The sequence below is a fragment of the Coregonus lavaretus genome, assembly GCF_964263955.1.
Source record: "Coregonus lavaretus genome assembly, chromosome: 15".
NCBI classification, from domain to species: Eukaryota; Metazoa; Chordata; class Actinopteri; order Salmoniformes; family Salmonidae; genus Coregonus; species Coregonus lavaretus.
Window position 1 is genome coordinate 43992393 of NC_140002.1, and position 26733 is coordinate 44019125.

The following is a 26733-nucleotide window of genomic DNA, read 5'->3' on the forward strand; positions in this document are numbered from 1 at the left end:
ATATACCACGTCTTTCAGCCAATTAGCATACAGGGCTCAAACCACCCAGTTTATAATAGGACTTATACCACAGCATTGTTGAATACTTGTTTCTGATTGGTTAGAAGGGCATTCTAGAATGGACATTAAAACAGTGACGAGAAGGCAAACTTTTTTAGCTATGCCAGGCAAAATCAGGGATCATCAGCTCATTGTTATGGATGTATTGAAATGACTGCAATAGAAAATATCCTAAACAAATGCAAATGCAGCTACTTTGCTGTTATTCTGGCTGCAGAGGTCGAGACTGTGTTAGCCGTAGCTAGTTGGCTAGTTAGTAAGCAAGGGACAAGAACGTTGTTAGCGAACATGGCAACAGAACATATAGAACGAACAACTGGGTCGCGTCCATAAATATCTAACTAATTGAACGAACGACTGGGTCGCGTCTCAAGCAACCAAAAGATGAGAAAGAATGAATTATCTTATAAAAATTAAAATATCAAAGACATATTTTTTTTCTACCCGTAAATGTGTGCTTTAGCATTGTTGTCTTTGGCAACTGTGGTATAAGCGGGATAAACGCTTCGGTTATGTACATTGAACTCCGCAAAAATGAACTCTGCAATGAGACTTGGCTCCACCTCGGTTCTGTACAATATGAACTCCGCAATGAGACTTGGCTCCACCTCGGTTCTGTACAAAATGAACTCCGCAAAGCGACTTGGCTCCACCTCGTCCCGCTGCATAGTCCATTATTTCCAATGTAATGTACAGAACGTCAGCGTTTATCCCTTACATGTAAATCCCTTAATCAGAGTTATAGTGGTGTATTTCATCTGCGCATGTGCTAGCACAAGCGGCGCAAACTTATTTATTTTGAACGACAGAAATGAGTTTGGAAAAGCTGAAAGTATGCATCTTAGAAATAGTTTTCACATACAAACATTATATGTCCGAACTCAAAAACTAATATTCTTCACAAAAATAACATGTAATATGGTAGAACGTTTATTTAGAATCAGGTAGCCTGATTTCAGATGTGTCCATGTAAACAGGATTATTAAGGAAATCGTTCTTCTTGCAAAGCTTGTTAACATTTAAATCAAACTATTATATTAATCTGACTATTCACAATAATCATATTATTGTGTGCTTGCAACAGTACTAATTAAGAAAACCAAAACTACTTTAACATGTACTGGCTGTATGCACTGTGGGAGGTGAGTAAGGGGAAGTTGTGATGACATTAGGCTATAAGAACTGAGAAGCCACACCAATCAACCAGTTCCTTAACTACCCTTGAGTAGAGTGAACAGACATTTACACAGAGAGACAGAGCAGTCAGAGACAGACAGAGACAGTGAGAGGGGCAGAAGATGTTCTTCCTAGCCCTTTTCATAGGCATCATGGTCTGCTGCACAGCCCAAGGTAAGCACATGAATCAAATGGTAACACAGTGATACTGTAAGTGGTTTAAAATCAGCTCCTATGGCTGTGTTTGCACAGGCAGCGCAATTTTGATATTTTGCCAATAATTGGTATTTTGGCAAAATATCAGAATTGGGCTGGCTATGTAAACGCAGCCTTTGTTCTACGAATACTTGTGATTTCTTAACCAACGAGACCTAATTTAAATCATATGGTCATGTTAACGTTCACTAAAATGTGTAATAAATGTGTCGTGTTCATGAGTTATTTTGATTTTAAAAAATCTTACTTTTTTTGTATTTTGCATCGATAAATTGGCATCACATCATTCAAATAAGTCATCCAAAAGTGTATATTTCATATAAAGTGTTTCTGAAGTTTAAAATGAATTTACAAACACATAAAACCCCACAATATTCTGTGTGGTTGTATTATGTTTGAAATATTCTACAATATAGATAAATTATATTTTGTCTTAATTAAACGTTTATGACAAAACATAACATTTTTACCATGGATGTAACAGAATCTTTACTCAAATTGATAGTGATGTCATGGTGACTTTGAGGTGTTCTGCGTTAGCCAAGACTGTTACAGTACAGAGCAGGTGTTTAGTTAGCTTTGTGGGTTCTGACATCTGAGAGCTGTGGGGGGAAAGAGCTAACAGGACCTGTCCTGACCCTGACCCCCCCCCCCCCCACTCACTTCCCCACCTCCCCATAAAAAGCAGAAGTAAGAGTGAGAATGGGAAACAGGCCCCTCAAGACAACGATCCGTCCAGCGGGTCCCCAACACAATGTGTTTCCTGGAGCTAGACGCTATGTGGGGTTTCATTTCAAACATTTCCACACACACAAAGACACGGGTAAAACCAGCTCAATCACACTCTCATTTCCCCTTTCTTCCAAAAAAACCCACCACTAAAATATGAAATAAGACAGAAATGCGTCACTTGCAAAATAATTCTCGCTGTTGACGTTGGTGCATACCAAGAAATTACATTTTCCTTGAATCATTCCCCTTTTCTATGGATGATTTTTAAGGCATTACCATTGAAATAACTCATCATTCACCATATGATACAATTCTATCATGTCAGTAACAGCAAATGACATAACTTCGGTACTCAAGTGTTGGCATCATGCCTGGTAGAGGAGAAATTCAAGAAGATGCGCTTCACTGACTTAAAGTAAGTGGATTGTTTGATGTCCATTTTAGTATTTTATACAAAATAAGTGAAATACTATGTTGTACAGTAAAAATACTACTAATAATAATAATTCTTGCAAGTTTGTTGCTATGAATTAAAATGGGACGTCTTCACTCACCACAAAAACATTTTGTTTTCACCCTCTTTCAGGTAACGAAGAAGCACCTGCCAATGAACCAGTTGGTATGACCATGAGGGCCCCTAAATCAGTTATCCTCCAGTCAGGCTCCCCCAGTGGTAGCCCCTCCCTCCCTCTGCGTGGACAAGCTGAAACAGTTACTCTCCCAACTGACCCAGGACCAGCGAGAGGCTGCTAGCTGGAGAGGAGAGGTGGTCAAGGTGATGTCTCAGCTGGTCCAGGAGCACCGAGAGGTGTCCAGCAGCCAGGGGGATGTCATCAAGCTGCTGAAAGCTATGAAGGTACGGAGCACAGCACCTGAGTGACCTGCGGAACCTGGCTAGACACCAGAGTCTCCTGGTGGAGAACCACCAGGCCCTCCTGCTGCAGGTGTCCGGCATATCTACCCACCTCCAGGACCTGGCCAAGAAACCCAACGCTCACCCTGGCGCTGCCAGACAATGAGATGCTCAGATATTAACCAGCATGAGACAGGTTAATTGAAATGCATTCCAGGTGACTACCTCATGAAGCTGGTTGAGAGAATGCCAAGAGTGTGCAAAGCTGTCATCAAGGCAAAGGGTGGCAATTTGAATAATCTCAAATATAAAATATATTATATTTAACTTATATTTAACTGTAGTTACTACATGATTCCATATGTGTTATTTCATAGTTTTGATGTCTTCACTATTATTCTACAATGTAAAAAATAGTAAAAATAAAGAAAAACCCTTGAATGAGTAGGTGTGTCCAAACTTTTGACTGGTACAGTATATATAAATAGACTGACCATATATTTATTTATTTGTTCCGGACTCTGACATTGCTCAATCTCATATTTCATAATTTCTTTCACATTACTTTTGAACTTTGTGCATATTGTTTTCTATTGTTTTCTAGTTATTATTACTACACTGTTGGAGCTAGAAAACAAGCATTTCACTACACCTACGATAACATCTGCAAATCTGATGACCTGGCCTCCACTGTATATTTAAGTGATAATGCCAGAGAAGCCGGTGTTTGTTGGATATATTGGCACGGGTGTTGTTAGGCCCGAGACGAAGTCGATAACCGTAACCGTGTGATGCTAGCTACCACCGAAGTGAAAATTACCCGAAGTGAAAACGTTCCTTTTGATAAAGTCACCCAACACAGACGACAAGAGCTAAAAGACCTGGGCATAACGTCGCGGCACACCTGTGTGAACAGTTAAGCAGGAAAACAGGGATTAAGTCATGCTCAGGAGAGTTTAGAGTAGGACTCTTTGTGAAGAAGAGCGGTGAGAATGGCCAGAGGGCAGGCGATTGGCTCCTTATCATGAGGGGAGGGGCTCACCTCATTCGCCACACGACTTGTCTGTCTTCAACAGACATACAGTACATACTCAGATCATGTGACAGATCATGTGACACTTAGATTGCACACAGGTGGGCTTTATTTAACTAATTATGTGACTTCTGAAGGTAATTGGTTGCACCAGATCTTATTTAGGGACTTCATAGAAAAGGGGGTGAATACATATGCACACACCACTTTTCTGTTATTTATTTTGTATAATTTTTTGAAAAAAGTTCATTTTTTCATTTCACTTCACTAATTTGGACTATTTTGTGTATGTCCATTACATGAAATCCAAATAAAAATAAATTTTTATTACAGGTTGTAATGCAAAAAATAGGGAAAAACGCCAAGGGGGGTGAATACGTTTGCAAGGCACTGTAACTCATGCAAACTCCCTACAAATATGTAAAATGGAGAGATTTCTGAAGTTTAAGATCAAATATATAAACTGAATAAACACTTATAAATCAATGGGGCTTCCACTTGAAAATATTCATCATTGTCACTGAGAAGATACAGTGCATTCGGAAAGTATTCAGACCCCTTGACTTTTTCCACATTTGTTACGTTACAGCCTTATTCTAAAATGGATTTAAAAAAAAAAATCCCCCTCATCAATCTACACACAATACCCCATTATGACAAAGAAAAATATCACATTTACGTAAGTATTCAGACCCTTTACTCAGCACTTTGTTGAAGCACCTTTGGCAGCGATTACAGCCTTGAGTCTTCTTGGGTATGACGCTACAAGCTTGGCACATCTGTTTGGGGAGTTTCTCCCATTCTTCTCTGCAGATCCTCTCAAGCTCTGTCAGGTTGGATGGGGAACGTCGCTGCACAGCTATTTTCAGGTCTCTCCAGAGATGTTCGATCAGGTTCAAGTTCGGGCTCTGGCTGGGCCACTCAAGGACATTTAGAGACTTGTCCCGAAGCCACTCCTGCATTGTCTTGGCTGTGTGCTTAGGGTCGTTGTCCTGTTGGAAGGTGAACCTTCGCCCCAGTCTGAGGTTCTGAGCGTTCTGAAGCAGGTTTTCATCAAGGATCTCTCTGTCCTTTGCGCCATTCATCTTTCCCTCGATCCTGACTAGTCTCCCAGTCCCTGCCACTGAATAACATCCCCACAGCATGATGCTGGCATCACCATGCTTCAATGTTGGGATGGTGCCAGGTTTCCTCCGGACGTGACACTTGGCATTCAGGCCAAAGAGTGCAAACTTGGTTTCATCAGACCAGAGAATGTTGTTTCTCATGGTCTGAGAGTCCTTTAGGTGCCTTTTGGCAAACTCCAAGTGGGCTGTCATGTGCCTTTTACTGAGGAGTGGCTTCCGTCTGGCCACTCTACCATAAAGGCCTGATTGGTGGAGTGCTGCAGAGATGGTTGTCCTTCTGGAAGATTCTCCCATCTCCACAGAGGAACTTTGGAGCTCTGTCAGAGTGACCATCTGGTTCTTGGTCATCTCCCTGACCAAGGCCCTTCTCCCACGATTGCTCAGTTTGGCCGGGCAGCCAGCTCTAGGAAGAGTCTTGGTGGTTCCAAACTTCTTCCATTTACTGTGTTCTTGGGGACCTTCAATCCTGCAGACATGTTTTGGTACCCTTCCGCAGATCTGTGCCTCGAAACAATCCTGTCTCGGAGCTCTACGGACAATTCCTTTGACCTCATGGCTTGGTTTATGCTCTGACATGCACTGTCAACTGTGGGACCTTGTATAGACAGGTGTGTGCCTTTCCAAATCATGTCCGATTTACCACAGGTAGACTCCAATCAAGTTGTAGAAACATCTCATGGATGATGAATTGAAACAGGATGCACCTGAGCTCAATTTTGAGTCTCATAGCAAATGGTCTGAATACTTATATAAATAAGGTATTTCTGTTTTTTATTTTGAATACATTTGCAAAAATGTCTAAAAACCTGTTTTCGCTTTGTCATTATTGGGTATTGTGTGTAGATTGATGAGGGACATTTTTATTTAATCCATTTTTGAATAAGGCTGTAACGTAACAAAAATGTGGAAAAGGTTAAGGGGTCTGAATACTTTCCGAATGCACTGTAGGTATTGGAGTTACAAATGTGATAATTCACTGAAATATATCATTACTGTAGACTATGTCTGCATTCCATGAAACATGAGATTGCTAGATTTAATTGTGTGTGTTATTTATTCCTAGTTCTGTCTTTGGTTTGTTGACAGAGCGGAGCCCTCCGGTGATCAAGCTGAATTCGGTGGTGCTGAAGGAGGCTGAGTGGACTATGCCTGTTGGAACCTCATCTTTCACCTTGACCTGTGAGGGGAACAGCACAGTCACCTGGTCTACCACAGCATTCAAACTCAAGAGGAGTACTAGATTGGGGAGTGTGATTACCATCAGGCGCCTTACAACAGACTACACTGGCACATACACGTGCATGTATGAGAACCAACCAGACCTCACCTCAGAGGTCCACATTTATGTGAAAGGTAAGTGTGTACGTATTGTCAAATTCAGTGCTCAACCTGAAGACTCACATGCACCATATATCACATGTTATGTTCCTTATAGATCCCCATAACATCTTGGTGACCCCTCGCACCCTGGGAGATGTGAAGGATGGCAGTGATGTTCTCCTCTGTCAGCTGACAGACCCCAGTGCCACCGACCTATCCCTCCGTTTGGCCAACGGAGACCCTACACCCCCCGACATGAACTACACTGTCAACCCCAAGAGAGGAATCCTCATCCGATACCTTCTGACCAGCCACAGCGCAGAATACGTCTGCAGTGCAAAGATCAATGGGGTCACGATAGTCTCCAAAGTCGTCCCCATCATCGTCATTCAAAGTAAGATGAAGTTGATGTCTGTGCATTTGTATTTGTTGGACATTGAGGTTATTAGCCCCAAAGCATTGAAACACATCTAAACACTTCTCTACGTCTGTTCCAGGGTTGCGTTCGCCACCATCTGTGTTAATTGAGGTAGATGGGTATGTTCGTATTGTTGGAGAGCAGCTCCTGATCCACTGCATCACCAGCAACCCTAATCACTTCTACAACGTGACGTGGAAACACTCCTCCCTCAAAGTCAGTTAAACAGTAGCCTGTTGTCAATTTCTGTCATTAAATCATAGATGTTTCCCCTACCTATGTGTGCTTTTAACTTGTATGATACAGTATATTTCTGAAGACCTGAACTGATATGTTGGTGTTGTTGTTTTTATAGGCATTGGACTTTTCACATAAAATGATCCAAGAGGACCAGAGTAAGCAAGTACACATCACCAGTAGTGTGACTATCCCAGCTGTGGCCATGTCTCACACAGGAAACTTCACTTGTACAGCCATGAATGAGGCTGGGGCCAACAGCTCCACCACCTACCTGCAGGTTGTAGGTAAGCATCAGGGAGTGTTGATCTAGCATCTGATATGTTTCACTACACAGAAACATACTGTATTTATGTAAGCCTGCAAGATCAGGATGGTAGTACGAGGCTAGTGTTGATTTCCACAAACACCAAACACAGAAACCTGTTTTAAAAGTGAAACTCAGCTCAGCATCCTCAAAGGAAATTGGGGTGTGACAATCTCAATTTTCAGTTAAGTTCAGGTTCGTGGTCAAAATAATGATATCTCTAATGTTATCTCTGTTTTTCCCTCTCACCTCATCAGATAAGCCTTACATTAGGCTCATACCCCAACTGTCACCGGATCTCTACCTAAATGGCTCCTTAGTTGAAGTGAACGAAGGAGAGAACCTTGAGATAAACATTCGGATCGAGGCGTATCCCCAAATCAAGGAGCAGTGGTGGGACATGCCCATGTCTCACAGTCACAACATCTCCACTCATGATGACACATGGGCCGTCCGATACAATAACAGGTCGTTATTTTCCCTAGAGTTACTGTACATGATTTGTCTGATACTGAATGTTTGTATCGCATCATTTATAAAGATGCTGAATAAATACAGAAGCTATTGATACTGTGCTGTTATTTGATACTGTCTGATACTGTCACCCTGTAGGTACGAGAGCATCCTGCTGCTACAGAGAGTGAGGTCTGAGGAGAGAGGCCAGTACACCCTCCACACTAGGAGCACATGCCTCAATGGCTCCATCACCTTCAATGTCCAAGTCTACCGTAAGTGATCTCATTCCAATGTGATCGGTCACATCAACATTCAAACTAGCAAGAAAATATGGACCGCAATTGTGGCCTGGTCTGAGAGTGTTGAGAGCTTACTTAAAAAGTGTGATGATGTTTGTCCTCTCTGACTGAGTAGAGAAACCCAGTGCCATGGTCAGACTGAAGAATGTTACCACCCTGACCTGCACCGCCTCTGGATACCCAGCTCCCATAATCCTCTGGTACCAGTGCCCAGGAATACAAAACACGTAGGTGTAAAAACTGCTGATGTAAAAAGGGCTTTATAAAACAAATTTGATTGGTTGATTGTAGGTTCTCTAACTGGATAACAATAGGACAAGATCTTTCCAAGGCACAAGATGCAGAGAGAGCGGTTTCACTGTTCTGTGCTCATCCTGATGTTCCTCTGTTGTCAGGTGTGATGGTGACAATGACACCATGGAGGTGCAGCCTCTCCTCACCAGCACCGTGGAGGTGCAGACAGAAGCATTAGGTCCAGAGGAGGTGCAGAGTGAGCTGACCCTCAGTCCCTTAAGTATGGAGGTCACAGTGGAGTGTGTGACCGTTAACCTGGTTGGTGAAGAGCGGGACATCTTCGTAGTGCGTAAGACAATCTTTGCAGATATACAATATATTGTACAAAGAAAAGTTTTGTGAGATTCTCACATGGCACTGGTTCTGTCACATTAAGACTAGTATTGAAACAGCTACAGGTAGTGTCATTTCTAATTTCCCTGTTCAGTATTGAATGTCATGAGCTGACTTCAAGGGCATCAAATGTGTTTGTTGTTTGTTATGTGTTAGGTGTTCCTGCTGAAACTTCATCAAAATATGTAACGTCCAAGTTGTTCACACCCACTCTCAATGGAGCCACCAGCACAGCAGCTTTTCTGTTCCTTCTGCTTGTCATCGTGCTGTACAAATACAAGCAGGTAAGCTGCATTTAATGGCTCATTCACTGGCTATCAATGCCCAAAGACGTTTGCAGTTAGACAATTACACAACACATGTTTTCTCTCATAGAAACCAAAATATGAAGTCCGGTGGAAGATCATCAAGGCCAATGATGGGAATAACTACACCTTTATTGACCCTACACAACTTCCTTATAACAAGAAGTGGGAGTTCCCTCGTGATAAGCTGAGGCTTGGTATGTTTTATTGCAGTTTTGGGGGTAAAAACAGAGACCAGTACTCTAAACAGTAAGGACTGACTGAAAACGGTGTGTTTCAGGCCAGATTCTCGGAGCAGGGGCTTTTGGGAAAGTAGTGGAGGCCACTGCCTATGGTCTGGGGACCGATGACAACATGACCACGCGTGTGGCAGTTAAGATGCTCAAGCGTGAGTTAGCCTCCTCATACTGTTTGTAAAATCTTTTCCTGCAGCGTTGCATTTACTTTACAAAAGGAAGTCAAAGTTATTGTACAATAGATAACTGTTATTGGATACTTTCTGTTATTGGATACGTGTTCCCATCATAGAAGAAGCACTACCTCAGTACATGTAATAATGAAATAGTTACTTCTCCTCCTCAGCAAGCGCCCACTCAGAAGAGAGAGAAGCTTTGATGTCAGAACTGAAGATCCTCATTCACCTGGGATATCATGACAACATTGTTAACCTGTTAGGGGCGTGTACTCAAGGAGGTGCGACAAACTATTTTCTGTACTTGATTTCCATACAACAAGGTAAACATGACTTGGTGTCATTGGTTAACCAAATCGGTCATCCCATTGTTGTGTTCGACCACAGGCCCAATGCTGATGATCACGGAGTACTGTAGCCATGGCGACCTGCTGAACTTCTTGCATGGCAAGGCCAAGCTGTTCCTTGACTCTATCCTGAGCGGACCAGGGATTCCAGAGGACCCACGGGTTCCAGAGAACAGTGATCACTACAAGAACACATGTGCCCAGGAGTCTCGTATAAGGAGGTAGGCTGAACTGATCACTGACATGCCTCTCTAGTCTCAACACACTCTCCTTTCTCCACTCTCCCACCAGAGACATGGTTTCTGTGTTAGTGAAAGTACACCAAAACGAGAAACGAGAAATAGATGTGAGGCAAAGTTTCAGTCTCCACAAATGTTTTATGTTATGTGTATTCCGCATGTCAGTGACCTCATGTGCTCCAATTGTATTCATTGCTCTCTGTGGTGCCGTATCACAATCCACATTCTAACAAGGCATTCATGCCTCTTCACGCGTGTCAAGGTCTTTATGCTTTCATTGAAACCACACATTCTAATGCCTACACAGAATATACAGTGCTATGAAAAAGTATTTGCCCCCTTTCTAATTTTCTCTACTTTTGCATATTTGTGATACTGAAAGTTATCAGATCTTCAACCAAAACCTAATATTAGATAAAGGGAACATAAGTGAACAAATAACACAACAATTACATATTTATTTCATAAACAAAGTTATGCAACACCCAATTCCCCTGTGTGAAAAAGTAATTGCCCCCTTACACTCAATAACTGGTTGTGCCACCTTTAGCTGCATTGACTCCAACCAAATGCTTCCTGTAGTTGTTGATCAGTCTCTCACGTCGCTGTTGAGGAATTTTGGCCCACTCTTCCATGCAGAAATGCTTTAACTCAGTGACGTGTGGATTTTCAAGCATGAACTGCTCGTTTCAAGTCCCGCCACAACATCTCAATTGGGATTAGGTCTAGACTTTGACATTCCAAAACTTCCAATTTGTTGCTTTTTAGCAATTTTCATGTAGACTTGATTGTGTGTTTTGGATCATTGTCTTGCTGCATGACCCAGCTGCGCTTCAGCTTCAGCTCACAGACAGATGGTCTGACATTCTCCTGTAGAATTCTCTGATACAGAGCAGAATTCATGGTTCCTTCTATTAAGGCAAGTCGTCCAGGTCCTGAGGCAGCAAAGCATCCCCAAACCATTACACCACCACCACCATTTTTATTTTTTTGTAATTTAGCAGACACTCATATCCAGAGCGACTTACAGTTAGTGAATACATATTTTCTTTATACTGGCCCCCCGTGGGAATTGAACCCACAACCCTGGCGTTGCAAACGCCATGCTCTATCAACTGAGCTACATCCCTGCCAGCCATTCCCTCCCCTACCCTGGACCAATTGTGCGCCGCCCATGAGTCTCCCGGTCGCGGCCGGCTGCGACAGAGCCTGGATTCGAACCAGGATCTCTAGTGGCACAGTTAGCACTGCGATGCAGTGCCTTAGACCACTGCGCCACTCAGGAGTACAGTGTTGTCCAAAAAAGTATACTTTTGAATCATCTGTCCATAGAACGTTCTTCCAAGAGTCTTGATGATCATCCAGGTGCTTTTTAGCAAACTTGAGTCAACTTTTTGGACGAGATGGGTCCCATTATGCCTGGCGAAAACCAAACTCTGCATTCCACAGTAAGAACATCATACCAGTGAGAGACTGATCAACAACTACAGGAAGCATTTGGTTGGAGTCATTGCCGCTAAAGGTGGCACAACCAGTTATTGAGTGTAAGGGGGCAATTACTTTTTCACACAGGGGCATTGGGTGTTGCATAACTTTGTTTATGAAATAAATATGTAATTGTTGTGTTATTTGTTCACTTATGTTCCCTTTATCTAATATAAGGTTTTGGTTGAAGATCTGATTACATTCAGTATCACAAATATGCAAAAGTAGAGAAAATTAGAAAGGGGGCAAATACTTTTTCATAGCACTGTATGTACAGTTTAGACCGTAGTGTAACCTTGTAATGTAGTAGGCTCAGTAACATGTGGACACAATGGGTATAATTAAGGGTAAGTTCACTCTGCAAGCTTAGCACTCCATCACAGCAAACATCAGCACATGAATACTCTTCTTCTACATATCACTACATCATCTCACTAGTGATGTGCAGTTCGTGAATGATTAGTTCTTTTTTGAACTACTCTTTTTACTGACTCGAGAGTCATCTCGTTCATTTTAGTCGTTCGTTTGACCTGCTAGTGCTGGCCACAATGAGTCCTAAAGCAGGATTAACACACGCTCTTCCAGCTCAGCACCTCCAGAAACGTGCTCCAATCACCAACTGTCTGTCATATGCACACAGGATAGATCATGAGCATCGAGAAGAAAAATACATGTTTAGAGCTGATAATAGATCGCATGGGGCAAGAATGACTACAATTCATTGATTATTGAATGTTATAATGGACACAGCTTTGCAGAACCAAAACATACACACCCTCTCCTCAACAAACTCAATAATTAATTGTTTGGGGGGCTGCAGTTCACGAACGATTGTGCTTATCACCCTCACAGCATTGCTGACTCAAATGAACGAAATGAGCCGAAATATTAATTATTTTGACTGAACGAGTCGAAAATATCTGAGTCAGTATAAAGAGCCGAACTTCCCATCACTACATCTCAGTAGGTTCTTCTGTTCTGTAATTCCGTCGTACAACACAACTAACCTCTTAGTCCTCTATGTGTCTGCAGTGACAGTGGGATCTCCTGCTCCAGCTCAAACAACTACGAGGACATGCATCCAGCGCAGAGGCCCAAACACTGCCCTATGGGTAATTACATATCCTTTTACTCATCACAGTAACATAGTAGGGTTTGGGGAGTGGAACAGCAGTATACACGGTTAAGTCTTAGGGTTGCAAAACTACTGGTAATTTACACAAGTTACCAGAATTTTCTGTAATTTTTGTAATTAACATGTAATCTATTGCAACTTTGGTAATTATACTTGAATCACTTTTAAACATGTATTTATATACAGTACCAGTCAAAGGTTTTGACACACCTACTCATTCAAATGTTTTTCTTTATTTTTACTATTTTCTACATTGTAGAATAATAGTGAAGACATCAAAACTATGAAGTGACACATATGGAATCATGTAGTAACCAACAAAGTGTTAAACAAATCAAAATATATTTGAGATTTGAGATTCTTCACATAGCCACCCTTTGCCTTGATGACAGCTTTGCACACTCTTGGCATTCTCTCAACCAGCTTCACCTGGAATGCTTTTCCAACAGTCTTGAAGGAGTTCCCACATATGCTGAGCACTTGTTGGCTGCTTTTCCTTCACTCTGCCGTCCGACTCATCCCAAACCATCTCAATTGGGTTGAGATCGGGGGATTGTGGATGCCAGGTCATCTGATGCAGTACTCCATCAATCTCCTTGGTAAAATAGCCCTTACACAGCCTGGAGGTGTGTTGGGTCATTGTCCTGTTGAAAAACAAATGATAGTCGTACTAAGCCCAAACCAGATGGGATGGCATATCACTGCAGAATGCTGTGCTAGCCATGCTGGTTAAGTGTGCCTTTATTCTAAATATATCACAGACAGTGTCATCAGCAAAGCACCCCCACACCATAACACCTGCTCCTCCATGCTTTACGGTGGGAACTATACATGCGGAGATCATCCATTCACCCACACCGCGTCTCACAAAGACACGGCGGTTGGAACCAAAAATCTCCAATTTGGACTCCAGACCAAAGGACAAATTTCCACCGGTCTAATGTCCATTGCTCGTGTTTCTTGGCCCAAGCAAGTCTGTTCTTCTTATTGGTGTCCTTTAGTAGTGGTTTCTTTGCAGCAATTCGACCATGAAGGCCTGATTCACAGTCCCCTCTGAACAGTTTATGTTGAGATGTGTCTGTGACTTGAACTCTGTGAAGCATTTATTTGGGCTGCAATTTCTGAGGCTGGTAACTCTAATGAACTTATCCTCTGCAGCAGAGGTAACTCTAGGTCTTCCATTTCTGTGGCGGTCCTTATGAGAGCCAGTTTCATCATAGCGCTTGATGGTTTTTGCGACCCCCTCCCCCCCCCCCCCCCCTACCCCCCCCCCCCCCCCCCTACCTTGTCACAACACAACTGATTGGCTCAAACGCATTAAGAAAGAAATTCCACAAATTAACTTTTAAGAAGGCACACCTGTTAATTGAAATGCATTCCAGGTGACTACCTCATGAAGCTGGTTTAGAGAATGCCAAGAGTGTGCAAAGCTGTCATCAAGGCAAAGGGTGGCTATGTGAAGAATCTCAAATATAAAATATATTTTGATTTGTTTAACACTTTTTTGGTTACTATGTAACGGCTCTCATATGGCTCATCAATGAAGGACATGGTGCTGTTCTCTTTCACTGTTTATTCTGCAAATACATACACAACACTGTGTTTGTCAGAACAACTGCAACCCACCAAGCAATCTCCATCAAAGTTTAACAACTCTTTTGACTGGATCTGTAACAATTTTATAAAAATGTATATTTATAATATACATTTCATACATTTAATTTATAACAACATGGCTACAGAGCACTCAACTTATAATGACTCCGTTTGACAGCCATAACACATCACCACAGCAAATGGGCTACACGTGTACAGTAACATAACATTATTCCATATAATTTGGGAGCACATACCTGCAAATACATACACAACACCAAGCAATCTGAGTGACATGAAATAACATAAAATAAAAATACATTTACACTTCACGAGGTGACTAGCCTCATTAGCAAATAAAGTGCAAGGTGAACTTTAGCTATCCTTTAGCATAACGAAACGTGCAAATTTTGTAAATACATAAACATATCAACATCGATAGTGATTATAAAACAATATGGTTTTCAGCCTAACATACATTAGATATCATTTTAGAAGTGTAAACACTGGATGCAGCATGGACCACGTTACATACCTCCATCAAAGTTTAACAACTCTTTGACTGGATGCTGCGTGATCATGTGCACATATTTATTATATACACTGGCATGCAGTTACTCAAATAATACAGCAGGTGGCTCCACAACTATACATACGTATACATAACCTGGCTGCTTAATTATGACAAAACTCATACATCTAAGGATGTCTATTTCAACCCTGTTACAACTACATGATTCCATATGTGTTATTTCATAGTTTTTATGTCTCCACTATTATTCTACAATGTAAAAAATAGTACAAATAAAGAAAGATCCTTGAATGAGTAGGTGTGTCCAAACCTTTGACTGGTAGTGTATAATTTTTCTTAATCTTTATATCTTTCCATATTGTCCATGAGTTTCTAGTTGATAGACCATATGGTTCAAGAGAAAATAGCTTAATTATTTTAAAAAGCATCTAATCAACAATGACGTAATTTCATTGTTGGGACTAAAAGGTTTTATCTGCGCAAAGCATAGTTCTGAGAAATTGAGCATCAACATTTTTCATAAACCATTAAGGTCCTCACCTTAAAAATACCTAAAGTGCAGAGTATCAAAATCCTGTGACATTTGTAAATCAGTTTTTCTAGTGGGTGCAATTTCAGATAAAACCTTATGGTTCTGAAATGTCAATCTGGGTTCAGTAATAAGTTTCTACCTGGCACAGAATGTTACAATTCTTTCAATTTCAATAGAAAAGTACACACATTTAATGATTAAATAAAGAGAATACCTTTAAGTCTTTCTACTCACATCATCAAATACATTTGTTAAAGCGATAGTTCACTAAATTGACAAATACACTATATCCTATGGAAAACTATCAACATTGCTACAGTTTAGCTCTGGATGAGTAAACTGATATATTTTTCTGGTCTCTGACACCCGAAGTCAGTAAACTAATTATCAAATGTAGTACGTTTGTAATTTTAGTGAAATACCCCTTCCATGGAGGTTTTCATATTGCTATAGAACAAGTTTTTAAAAAACAATGCCTCTCCAATGGGCTTTAAACAGGCTGTAAGGCACCTGTATTTATTTGTTTTTACCATAACAAGCTTAACTTATGGCCAATCTTCTGAAAAAGTGGTGAAAAAAATGTAAGTAATTGCAAAAGCGGACCAGAACCTATGATATGAATAATCAAGGACTTGGGACTATAAGGTTCCATCTGCAAAATGTGTGGTTTGAGATAATTAGTATTTTTCCCAGATCTCAGAACTGTTTTGAGATGTCTTCTTCTTTCATGACTCAATAAGTACATCACCTTACATACAATCATTTTCTATTTACAACCCAGCATAGTGTGATTGTATTGCAGCTAGAACCTTATAGCACCAAGTTCAAAGGTGATGGCGCATATAGAACTTTCAGATTTCTTTTGTTAATCGTAAATTTACTTTTTCCACAAATATGACATATCTCACATGTGAAGGACCACCTAAAGAACAGCTTTATGTGAATAACCCATTTTTGTCCAAAATGTCAGATAGAAGCCTATACTCCCAAGGTCTCGATTTGCAATTAACTCTGCAACGCTTCCAATTATTTACTTTTTTCACAACTGACCGCACTTTGGCACCAAAACATTTACAACAAAGACCTATTGACATTGTAAAATAAATAGAAGCGTGTATGTCATGATTTAACTGGATATGAACCCACATGCAGACAACTACACCGAGCCAGAGAAGGTTTAGCACGTTTATTTACACAGTTCAATTGTCCAGGTTTCCACAAATAGGGGTAGAGCAAGTCCAGGTCTACCGGGAGGGTAACGGATCCAGGTTCTGAGCAGGAGAGGTACCGTAACGTCCTAGTGTCCGTGGTGAGTCCAAAAGGGAGGTCCAGTAGTGCGAAGCAGGATGGTGGTGGCAGGAGTGAAGCGGAGGCAGGAGTCAGGTTCCAACAATCTGTGGCACAGGAGAAAAGTAAATAGAACAGGCCAAAAAACACAAAGAGCGAAAACAAGCAGGTTGAGTCGGCAGCGAGACTAACATGGTCGTCTTGACTATGATCTGACGATGAGTGGCAAGTTTGACCGGGTCTTAAAGGCTGAGGTGATTATGGTAAATGAGCTGCAGCTGGAACCCTGACTCCCGCACACCAGACTTCACTCCTGCAATCAAAAACAGACAGAGGGGAGGGGGAGAGCAGAGAGAGAGCTACCTAGCAGCAGTAGGCCTAACAGTACCCCCCCCCTCTACGGACGCCACCCGGCGGCCGACTGAGTTTATCCGGATGTAACCTATGAAAATCACGGACCAGAGCAGGATCCACAATGAAGCTCCTGGGAACCCAGGAACGTTCCTCAGGACCATAACCCTCCCAATCCACCAGGTACTGGAAACCACGACCCCGGCGGCGAACATCCAGAAGTCGCCGGACAGTGTGGACAGGACCCCCACCCACAATCCTGGGCGGAGGAGGGGGACAAGAGGGCGGGCACAGAGGGCTGACAGACACAGGCTTGATCTGGGACACATGAAAAGTGGAATGAACCCGTAGGGAGGCAGGAAGCTGTAGTTTAACCGCGCAGGGGTTAACAATAGACAGTATCTTGAACGGTCCTATAAAATGCGGCGCCATCTTCTTCGATTCTACTTTCAATGGAAGATCATGTGACTTAGGCCATACCTCTTGACCAGGAGAGTAGCCGGGAGCCTGGGACCGGTGACGGTTGGCTTGCCTCTGCATGTACGACGAAGCTCGGGACAGAGCTACCCTGGCCTTCCTCCAGACCTTGAAGCAGCGGCGCATGTGGGACTGCACCGAGGGTACCGCCAGTTCCCTCTCTTGAGAAGGGAACACGGGAGGTTGATAACCCAGAGCACACAGAAAGGGAGACAAACCAGAGGAAGCGTTAGTCAAGGTGTTATGAGCATATTCCACCCAGGGGAGCATGGAGCTCCAAGACCCAGGGTTAGACCCTGTGACACAGCGGAGAGCGGTCTCCATCTCCTGGTTCGCTCTCTCGGCTTGCCCGTTGATCTGGGGGTGATATCCAGAGGACAGGCTGGATGTGATGCCCAAAGCTTTACAGAAAGCTTTCCATACCTGGGAGACAAACTGGGGACCCCTGTCAGAGACAATATCAGTAGGTAGACCATGAGAGCGGAACACATGTTCAACCAAAATATCAGCAGTCTCTCTGGCAGTGGGCAGTTTAGGTAGGGCCAACAAATTAGCAAACGTAGAAAAACGATCAATCACAGTAAGAATGACAGTCTTTCCAGACGAGGGGGGAAGTCCAGCGACAAAATCCAATGCAATGTGGGACCAGGGCCGGCTGGGTATTGGCAGAGGTCGTAGATGACCAGCGCTGGCCTGGGTGGAGTTCTTACTTCGTGCACATACCGTACAAGCAGCAATGAAGGCTCGAGTGTCCGCCTCCATCCTGGGCCACCAGAACTTCCGTCGCACAAAGTCAAGGGTCCGAGTAACTCCAGGGTGACAGGTAAGGGGAGACGAGTGAGCCCACTGAAGTACCTGGGAGCAAACAGACTCAGGGACAAACAACCGGTTAGGAGGACCGCTCCCAGGGTCAGCTTGATGATGTTGAGCCTGTCTAACAATCCCTTCGATGTCACATGTAATGGCCGCAATACTGCAGGTAGGAGGCAAGATGGGTTCAGGGTTACTACCAGTCTCAACAGCAGAATGAACACGAGACAGGGCGTCAGGCTTGACGTTGCGTGACCCAGGACGGTAAGACAGAGAAAATTGAATCTCCCAAAAAATAGTGCCCACCTGGCTTGACAGGGATTGAGCTGCTTAGCTGACTGGATGTATGCCAGATTCTTGTGATCCGTCCAAACGATGAAGGGTTGTTCCGCCCCTTCCAACCAATGCCGCCACTCCTCGAGAGCCAGCTTAAGGGCGAGCAGTTCACGATTGCCAACATCATAATTCCTCTCTGCCTGAGAAAGCTTCCGTGAAAGAAAAGCACAGGGATGCAGTTTGTTATCTTCAGGAGAACGTTGTGACAACACCGCACCTACCCCAGTGTCGGATGCATCCACCTCCACGACAAACTGGCGGTCGGGGTCCGGCTGCATCAGAATGGGAGCCGAGGCGAAGTGATGTTTCAGTTCTTCGAACGCTGATTCGGCCCCTTCATTCCAAGCGAACGGTAGTGAGATGGAGGTGAGAGCGGTGAGTGGTGCCGCAATGCGGCTGTAGTCCTTGATGAACCTCCTGTAGAAGTTCGCAAACCCCAGGAATCGTTGAAGTTGTTTGCGGGTGGAGGGGGCTGGCCAGTCCGTGACCGCAGAGATCTTAGCTGGGTCCATACGCAACTCCCCCTGAGCTATTATGTAACCCAAAAAAGAGGTCTCAGACACATGAAATTCACATTTCTCCATCTTCACAAATAGTTTGTTATCCAACAACCTTTGCAACACCTGTCGCACATGCAGTTCATGTTCCTGGGAGGACTCTGAGAAAATCAGGATATCATCCAGATAGACAAAAACAAAACGATTCAACATGTCCCGAAGGACATCATTCACGAGTGCCTGAAAAACAGCAGGGGCATTAGACAAACCAAAAGGCATGACCAGATACTCAAAATGTCCCAAGGGTGTGTTGAAGGCAGTCTTCCATTCATCACCTTTATGAATGCGCACCAGGTGATACGCATTTCGTAGATCCAGTTTCGTAAAGATGGTAGCACCATGAAGGAGGGGAAAAGCAGAATTAATCAAAGGCAGAGAATACTTGTTCTTGATGGTGATGTTGTTAAGTCCACGGTAATCAATACAGGGTCTGAGGGTCTTATCCTTCTTTCCAACAAAAAAGAATCCCGCTCCTACAGGTGACGAGGAAGGACGAATAATACCTGCCGCCAAGGAATCCCGCATGTAGTTCTCCATAGCCTCCGTCTCCGGGCGGGAGAGATTGTACAGGCGACTGTTAGGGAGAGGGGCTCCTGGCTGGAGGTCAATGGCGCAGTCGTATGGCCGGTGAGGAGGAAGAGAAGTAGCTCTGTGTTTGCAGAAAACGGATGCCAGGTCATGATACACGTCAGGAACAGCAGAGAGATCCATGGACTCCAGTGGAGGTTGAGGCACAGTGCTGGCAGGGGTCTGAGCAGAACACAAACAGTTCACATGACAAAATGTGCTCCATGAAACAATTCTACCTGTCACCCAATCAATGTGTGGATTGTGTCTTATGAGCCAGGGGATACCAAGGACCAGGGGGGTCTGTGGGCAGTCAATTATGTGAAATTGAATGTTCTCCTGATGATTACCCGACACTGAGACAAACAGGGACAGTCTGATGAGTAAAATCCATTTAGACCCTTAGCCTGCAGCGGACGGTCCATAGGAACAGTCTCTAACTCCATTTGTTGAGCCAACTCTCGATCCAAAAAGCTTTCATCGGCACCAGAGTCAACCAGCGCACTAACAGGGAAATCCTGGACCTGCCACTGGAGGGATGCCTGGAGCAGAATGCGGGGAGAAGAGGAAGAATCCGCTGTTCGGCTCACCAAAACTTCTCCCATTAATGATGAGCCGGCCCTTTTCCCGGACGAACTGGGCAGGAAGGAACGAAATGACCAGCTTCTCCACAATACAGGCAGGCCCGAACCTGAATACGACGTGCACGCTCCTCTGAGGACAACCGTGCATGACCCACCTCCATGGCTTCGGGTTCAGTGCTCCTAGTATCGACTCGGGAAGACTCGGCCTTCTCCGTAGGGAAGAGGCGGGGAGGAGTTGGTTGACGACAGACAGGTTGCTTGGAACTAACACTCCTCTCCCGGCGGCGCTCCCGAATCCGATTATCCAACCTGATGGTGAGTGAAATAAGGTTATCCAGCGTAGGCGATTCATCATATGACACCAATTCATCCTTCAAAGTCTCAGACAAAGCATTAATGAACACTCCTTGTAATGCCTCGTCATTCCAACCACTCACTGCCGCTAACGTCCGAAACTCCACTGCCATCTCCGCCACACTGCGAGACCCCTGCCGAAGAGACAACAAGCGTTTAGCAGCCTCCTTGCCCCGTACGGGGTGGTCGAAAACCTTCCTCATCTCAGTGGTGAAGGCAACGTAGGCGTTGCAAATGTCCGACTGACTCTCCCAGACCGCGGATCCCCAGGAACGAGCGGAACCGCTAGTAGAGTTGATAAGGTAGGCAATACAGGCTCTCTCTGAGGCGTAGGTGAGGGGCTGTTGTTCAAACACTAGCGAGCATTGAGTCAAAAAATCACCACAGGTTCCCATGTTCCCGTCATAGCGCTCTGGAGCCGGAACAAAAGGCTCTCTGATCTGGGCTGGAGGAACAGTTTGTATGCCATGAACGAGGGGTGCATTATTAATTTGGGTAGTAAGGGCAGACACTTGATGGGTGAGTAATTGAATCTGATTAAGCAGCATCTGACTGTTCTCAGAAATAGTCTTAAACAAAGTATCATGTTGGCCAAGTAAAATGCCCTGATTGGCTATGGCAGTCCAAATTTGAGTGCACTCTGGGGTGGTATCCGAGCTCATCATGTTCAGATCATACTGTCATGATTTAACTGGATATGAACCCACATGCAGACAACTACACCGAGCCAGAGAAGGTTTAGCACGTTTATTTACACAGTTCAATTGTCCAGGTTTCCACAAATAGGGGAAGAGCAAGTCCAGGTCTACCGGGAGGGTAACGGATCCAGGTTCTGAGCAGGAGAGGTACCGTAACGTCCTAGTGTCCGTGGTGAGTCCAAAAGGGAGGTCCAGTAGTGCGAAGCAGGATGGTGGTGGCAGGAGTGAAGCGGAGGCAGGAGTCAGGTTCCAACAATCTGTGGCACAGGAGAAAAGTAAATAGAACAGGCCAAAAAACACAAAGAGCGAAAACAAGCAGGTTGAGTCGGCAGCGAGACTAACATGGTCGTCTTGACTATGATCTGACGATGAGTGGCAAGTTTGACCGGGTCTTAAAGGCTGAGGTGATTATGGTAAATGAGCTGCAGCTGGAACCCTGACTCCCGCACACCAGACTTCACTCCTGCAATCAAAAACAGACAGAGGGGAGGGGGAGAGCAGAGAGAGAGCTACCTAGCAGCAGTAGGCCTAACAGTGTACAAAATATAAAGGATATTTTATGCTGAAACTCTCATATTAAACACCAACGGTATTCAGTTAGTTGATGGATTCTATTTAGGATAATGTTTTACGGCTTTGTCATTCCATTTCTTATATTACAATTATATTTTATTATTCTATACCTTTTATATGTTATGAAAATTCCATAAAATCCTTGAATGTTTCCAAAATGTCAGTAGTTTACTGGTAAACTTCGAAGGTTACCAGAAATATACCCTCCCTTTGCAACCCTAGGTCTCATATACTCTCTCTCTCTCTTCCTCTCTCTCTTCCTGATAGGTTCCCTATGTGAGGATCCAGAGACAGGCACCTGGTCGCTGGACATAGAAGACTTGTTGAGGTTCTCCTCTCAGGTGGCTCAGGGAATGGACTTCCTTGCATCCAAAAATGTAATAGAACAATAAAAATGTAATTAATATCATAACTCATGTAGTGTAACATGCAGATGCACACACGTACATATGAGTGAAACCTATTTGTCTTCGTGCAGTGCATTCACAGGGACGTGGCGGCTAGGAACGTTCTCTTGACCGATGGCCGTGTGGCTAAGATCTGCGACTTTGGCCTCGCCCGAGACATTGAGAATGACTCCAACTATGTGGTGAAAGGAAATGTGAGTTAATAACATTTGTATAAAGAAATCACTTTAGTTTTTTGAGGCTCCGATCCTTGAATGATTGTGAACTATGATATGATAATGATCTCTAAAACTATTGTATTCCCAGGCCCGTCTGCCAGTGAAGTGGATGGCCCCTGAGAGCATCTTTGAATGTGTGTACACAGTGCAGAGTGACGTCTGGTCCTATGGGATACTGCTGTGGGAGATCTTCTCTCTGGGTGGGTCACACTGGCATGTGATGAGAGAAATACTGTCTTATGTTGAATTAATCAAAGTATGTTAGCAAATAAAATATCTGAAATAAATGTTTGGTTGGTATTTCTAGGTAAGAGCCCATACCCTAATGTTGTGGTGGACACCCGGTTCTACAATATGATCAAAGATGGATGCTACATGTCTCAGCCGGACTTTGCCCCTCCAGAAATGTGAGTATTATACTTCAAGATGTGTATATCAACAAAGAGACATGACATAACCTGACAGCCTGCTGCAGTATCTGAAACTGATTGTTCTCCTCAGATACACCATCATGAAGATGTGCTGGAACCTGGAACCAACAGTACGTCCAACCTTCAGTACCATTGACCAACTTATCCAGATGTTACTGCCTGACCAGCCAGACCAGGTAAGATGGACTTAAGTGACCCACTGTAGAAAGTATTTTTAAGTTTACAGTCATTTACAGTATCTCTCTTAGCATTCCGCTAACTTCTAATCATTCCCTACAGCTAGATCTACTGTACTCCTAAAATGTATTTACAGTATGAGGAGGAATATCATTTGGTGGGTAAAACGGTTTGGGGACATAAGTATCCTTACTTCTGCCAGACCTACAGGAATGTGCAGGATAAGACTCCACAGCAGGAGGCAGGAGAGCAGGGGGACCCAGCTGAGATGAATGAGGATTGTGATCAGACACTGAACCAGGAGGGAGAGGAGGAGACCCTGATGAAAAATAACAACTTCCAGTTTTGCTGAGAGCACATCAGACCATCATCAATGACTATACATTCACATGAATATCTGTCAATCATAGGCAAGAGATGGATGAACACACACCAGTTTATCCAAATGTCTTGATTGTCATTGTACAGAACATGATTTCAGTGCCATACAGTAGCTGTAAGCAACATCAGGAAGTAAGCTTTTATGCCTTGATCATTTTATGCCTTGATCATTGATCAAATGACCAAAAGCTCATAATTACATTATCTTACCTTTTTATCTTTAAAGCTACAATATGTAACTTTTTGGGTGACCCCACCAAATTCACATAGAAATGTGAGTTATAGATCTGCCATTCACATTGAAAGCAAGTCTAAGCAGCGGCAGATATGTTCTATGTGCACTATTTCTATCCTTTCCGTTCATAAGTTTAGTTTTTGTGTCTTTCACTTGTACACCAGCTTCAAACAGCTGCAAATACAATCGTTGTTGTTATTTTACAGCGGTTTAAATGGTACAATGATTCACAACACTTTACTTGCTTGTTTTGTCACATAAACTTAAATTAGGCATACTATTAGAATTTTAGCAACCAGGAAATGGCTGAGCGATTTCTACATAATGTCCCTTTAACATTTATGAGATACTTTACTAACTCTGTTCTGACCAGCTTGATAAACTTGATGAATGTCTTTAAAAACTATTGGAAAATAGATCCAGTTACATATGTAGCTTTATATGTTCCAAAGTTCTCAACACCGATTTTACTGAACTGAGATCAACGTTTCAGCATGCCTAAGTAGCACAACAAGACATAGTTATTGCAGAAACTTTTTTATATTATAGTGTACAGTAGCAACACACTGTGGTCCTCTGTAGCTCAGCTGGTAGAGCACGGCGCTTGTAATGCCAGGGTAGTGGGTTCGATCCCCGGGACCACCCATACACAAAAATGTATGCACGCATGACTGTAAGTCGCTTTGGATAAAAGCGTCTGCTAAATGGCTTATTATTATTGTTTTCTCTCTTGAAAGTTTTTCTTGAGTGTTTGAAAATCTGAAGTGTGTGAACTTCTTCAATGTAACCAAAGGATTACCGTGTTTTTTGTCTTGCCTTCAGAGTAGGAAATGTTTTACATTCAACTGAATTGTACCGTAATAAAAATGTTAAAAAAGCTTTTCATAGAGCAATATGCTTTAATTAATTCCTGAAACCAGGTAATAATAGTTGTAGAGGTGGTTGTATCACATATTCCAGGATATATATACAGTGCATTCGGAAAGATTTCAGACCCCTTGACTTTTTCCACATTTTGTTACGTTACAGCCTTATTCTAAAATTGATTGAATAAAAGCTTTTCCTCATCAATCCACACACAATAACCCATAATGACAAAGGGAAAAAAGTGTTTTAGATTTTTTTGCAAATGTATTAAAAATAAAAAAACAGAAATACCTTATTCACATAAGTATTCAGATACTTTGCTATGAGACTCGAAATTGAGCTCAGGTACATCCTGTTTCCTTTGATTATCCTTGAGATGTTTCTACAACTTGATTAGAGTCCACCTGTGGTAAATTCAATTGATTGGACATGATTTGGAAAGGCACACACCTGTATATATAAGGTCCCACAGTTGACAGTGCATGTCAGAGCGAAAACCAAGCCATGAGGTCAAAGGAATTGTCCGTAGAGCTCCGAGACAGGATTGTGTCAAGTCACATATCTGGGGAAGGATACCAAATACATTTCTGCAGCATTGAAGGTCCCCAAGAACACAGTGGCCTCTATCATTCTTAAATGGAAGAAGTTTGGAACCACCAAGACTCTAGAGCTGGCCGCCCGGCCAAACTGAGCAATCGGGGGAGAAGTGCCTTGGTCAGGGAAGTGACCAAGAACCCGATGGTCACTCTGACAGAGCTCCTCTGTGGAGATGGGAGAACCTTCCAGAAGGACAACCATCTCTGCAGCACTCCACCAATCAGGCCTTTATGGTAGAGTGGCCAGACGGAAGCCACTCTTCAGTAAAATGCATGTGACAGCCCGCTTGGAGTTTGCCAAAAGGCACCTAAAGGACTCAGACTATGACACACAAGATTCTCTGGTCTGATGAAACCAAGATTGAACTCTTTGGCCTGAATGCCAAGTGTCACGTCTGGAGGTAACCTAGCACCCTCCCTACGGTGAAGCATGTTGGTGGCAGTATCATGCTGTGAGGATGTTTTTCAGTGGCAGGGACTGGGAGACTAGTCAGGATTGAGGGAAAGATGAACGGAGTAAAGTACAGAGAGATCCTTGATGAAAACCTGCTCCAGAGCGTTCACGACCTCAGATTGGGGCGAAGGTTCACCTTCCAACACGACAACGACCCTAAGCACACAGCCAAGACAATGCAGGAGTGACTTCGGGACAAGTCTGTGAATGTCTTTGAGTGGCCCAGCCAGAGTTGCACCTGATCGAACATCTCTGGAGAGACCTGAAAATAGCTGTGCAGCGACGCTCCCCATCCAACCTAACAGAGCTTGAGAGGATCTGCAGAGAGGAATGGGAGGAACTCCCCAAATATAGGTGTGCCAAGCTTGTAGCGTCATACCCAAGAAGACTCGAGGCTGTAATCACTGCCAAAGGTTTTTCAACAAAGTACTGAGTAAAGGGTCTGAATACTTATGTAAATGTCATATTTCAGTTTTATATTTTTAATACATTTGCCAAAAATTCTAAAAAACAATTTTTGCTTTGTCATTATGAGGTATTGTGTGTAGATTGATGTAACATAACAAAATGTGGAAAAAGTCAAGGGGTCTGAATACTTTCCGAATGCACTGTATATATATATATACATTACTAAAAGTATGTGGACACCTGCTCGTCGAACATCTCATTCCAAAATCATTAGCATTAATATGGAGTTGGTCCTCCCTTTGCTGCTATAACTGCCTCCACTCTTCTGGGAAGACTTTCCACCCAATGTTGGAACATTGCTGCAGGGACATGCTTCCATTCAGCCACAAGAGCATTAGTGAGGTCGGGCACTGATGTTGGGCAGTTAGGCCTGGCTCGCAGTCGACGTTCCAATTCATCCCAGAGGTGTTCGATGGGTTTGAGGTCAGGGCTCTGTGCAGGCCAGTCAAGTTCTTCCACAC

At 43.3% G+C, this 26733-nt stretch overlaps 2 protein-coding genes across 2 annotated transcripts in view; one reads left to right on the forward strand and one right to left on the reverse strand.

Annotated features, from left to right (window-relative positions):
- Nucleotides 1-26733, reverse strand: part of sra1 (steroid receptor RNA activator 1) — a gene marked incomplete at its 3' end in the record, with an annotated part of 104356 nt that overhangs the window by 44149 nt on the left and 33474 nt on the right. The window lies entirely within an intron of this gene.
- On the forward strand, nt 1302-24758 carry LOC311143005 (macrophage colony-stimulating factor 1 receptor 1-like). Its single transcript, XM_084178798.1, has 21 exons — nt 1302-1410; nt 6284-6550; nt 6633-6911; nt 7015-7151; nt 7291-7459; nt 7737-7947; nt 8092-8207; nt 8350-8461; nt 8630-8817; nt 9018-9145; nt 9237-9363; nt 9447-9554; nt 9749-9859; nt 9966-10146; nt 12682-12761; nt 22306-22415; nt 22517-22639; nt 22752-22863; nt 22971-23070; nt 23165-23270; nt 23474-24758. The coding sequence occupies exons 1-21, from the start codon at nt 1359-1361 to the stop codon at nt 23621-23623; spliced, it is 2967 nt and encodes a 988-aa protein (XP_084034924.1). The 5' UTR covers nt 1302-1358; the 3' UTR covers nt 23624-24758.